This window comes from Bison bison, unplaced genomic scaffold (genome assembly GCF_000754665.1).
Source record: "Bison bison bison isolate TAMUID 2011002044 unplaced genomic scaffold, Bison_UMD1.0 scf7180017863786, whole genome shotgun sequence".
Taxonomy (NCBI): Eukaryota; Metazoa; Chordata; class Mammalia; order Artiodactyla; family Bovidae; genus Bison; species Bison bison.
In genome coordinates this window covers 11,434-12,174 of record NW_011494358.1, presented here as the reverse complement: position 1 = coordinate 12,174, position 741 = coordinate 11,434, and the positions used below count along the sequence as shown (strand labels likewise).

General features: G+C 58.3%; 1 protein-coding gene across 1 annotated transcript in view; it reads left to right on the top strand.

Moving 5' to 3' along the window:
- The first annotated feature begins 214 nt into the window (after positions 1–214).
- LOC104983996 (complement C4-A-like) overlaps positions 215–741 on the top strand; it is an 11,460-nt gene continuing 10,933 nt past the window's right edge. Inside the window, exons 1-2 of the mRNA XM_010833562.1 lie at positions 215–304; positions 431–650. Of these exons, the coding sequence (XP_010831864.1) occupies positions 240–304; positions 431–650 (285 nt within the window). The 5' untranslated portion in view covers positions 215–239. The remainder of the gene's footprint in view (positions 305–430; positions 651–741) is intronic.

Genomic DNA, 741 nt, shown 5'->3' with positions numbered 1-741 from the left:
GATGAGAGGGTCAACAGGGAAGGACTCAGTTGAGTCCATGATTCCCTCAAGAGACCCAGGTGTCCGGGGTGCCCCCTCCCAGTTCTGGGCCTGGGGCCAGTTGCAGTTCTTGCTTGTCACGTGGTTTCCCGGCTTATCTGGGCCAGGGGAGGAGCAAGGCCCTGAGTCAAAACTCTGCTCCAAGCCCTGGGTTAACCAGAAAGGAGCAGGCAGGTCTGAACCCCTCAGGTCCTCCAGCCATGAGGCTCCTCTGGGGGCTGATCTGGGCATCTTGCTTCTTCGCCTTGTCTCTGCAGAAGCCCAGGTCCTGGAGGCAGGATACGGAGAGCTTGAACAGGGCCAGGGCTGGCGAGGGGAGAGTGGGCTCAGAGGGTCTTGATTTGGGGGGAAGGCTGGAGGCTGGCTATTGACTCGCACCTGTTCTTCCCAGGTTGCTCCTGTTTTCTCCTTCTGTGGTTCGCATAGGGGTCCCCTTGTCTGTGGCCGTGAAACTCCAGGATGCTCCTTCAGGACAGATGGTGAGAGGATCCGTGTTCCTGAGGAACCCATCCCATGTTAATGAGCTCTGCTCCCCGAAGGTGGATTTCAGCCTCAGCTCAGACAGAGACTTCATACTCCTCAACGTCCCGGTAAAGGCCTACTCCCTCCCGGTGCTGCCCAGCACTCCCCCTTCTGTTCTCCTCTGTCTTCTTGGAAACATCTTTGTCTTCTCATCCCCCTGCTCCCTTCCTCCCCTCCCAG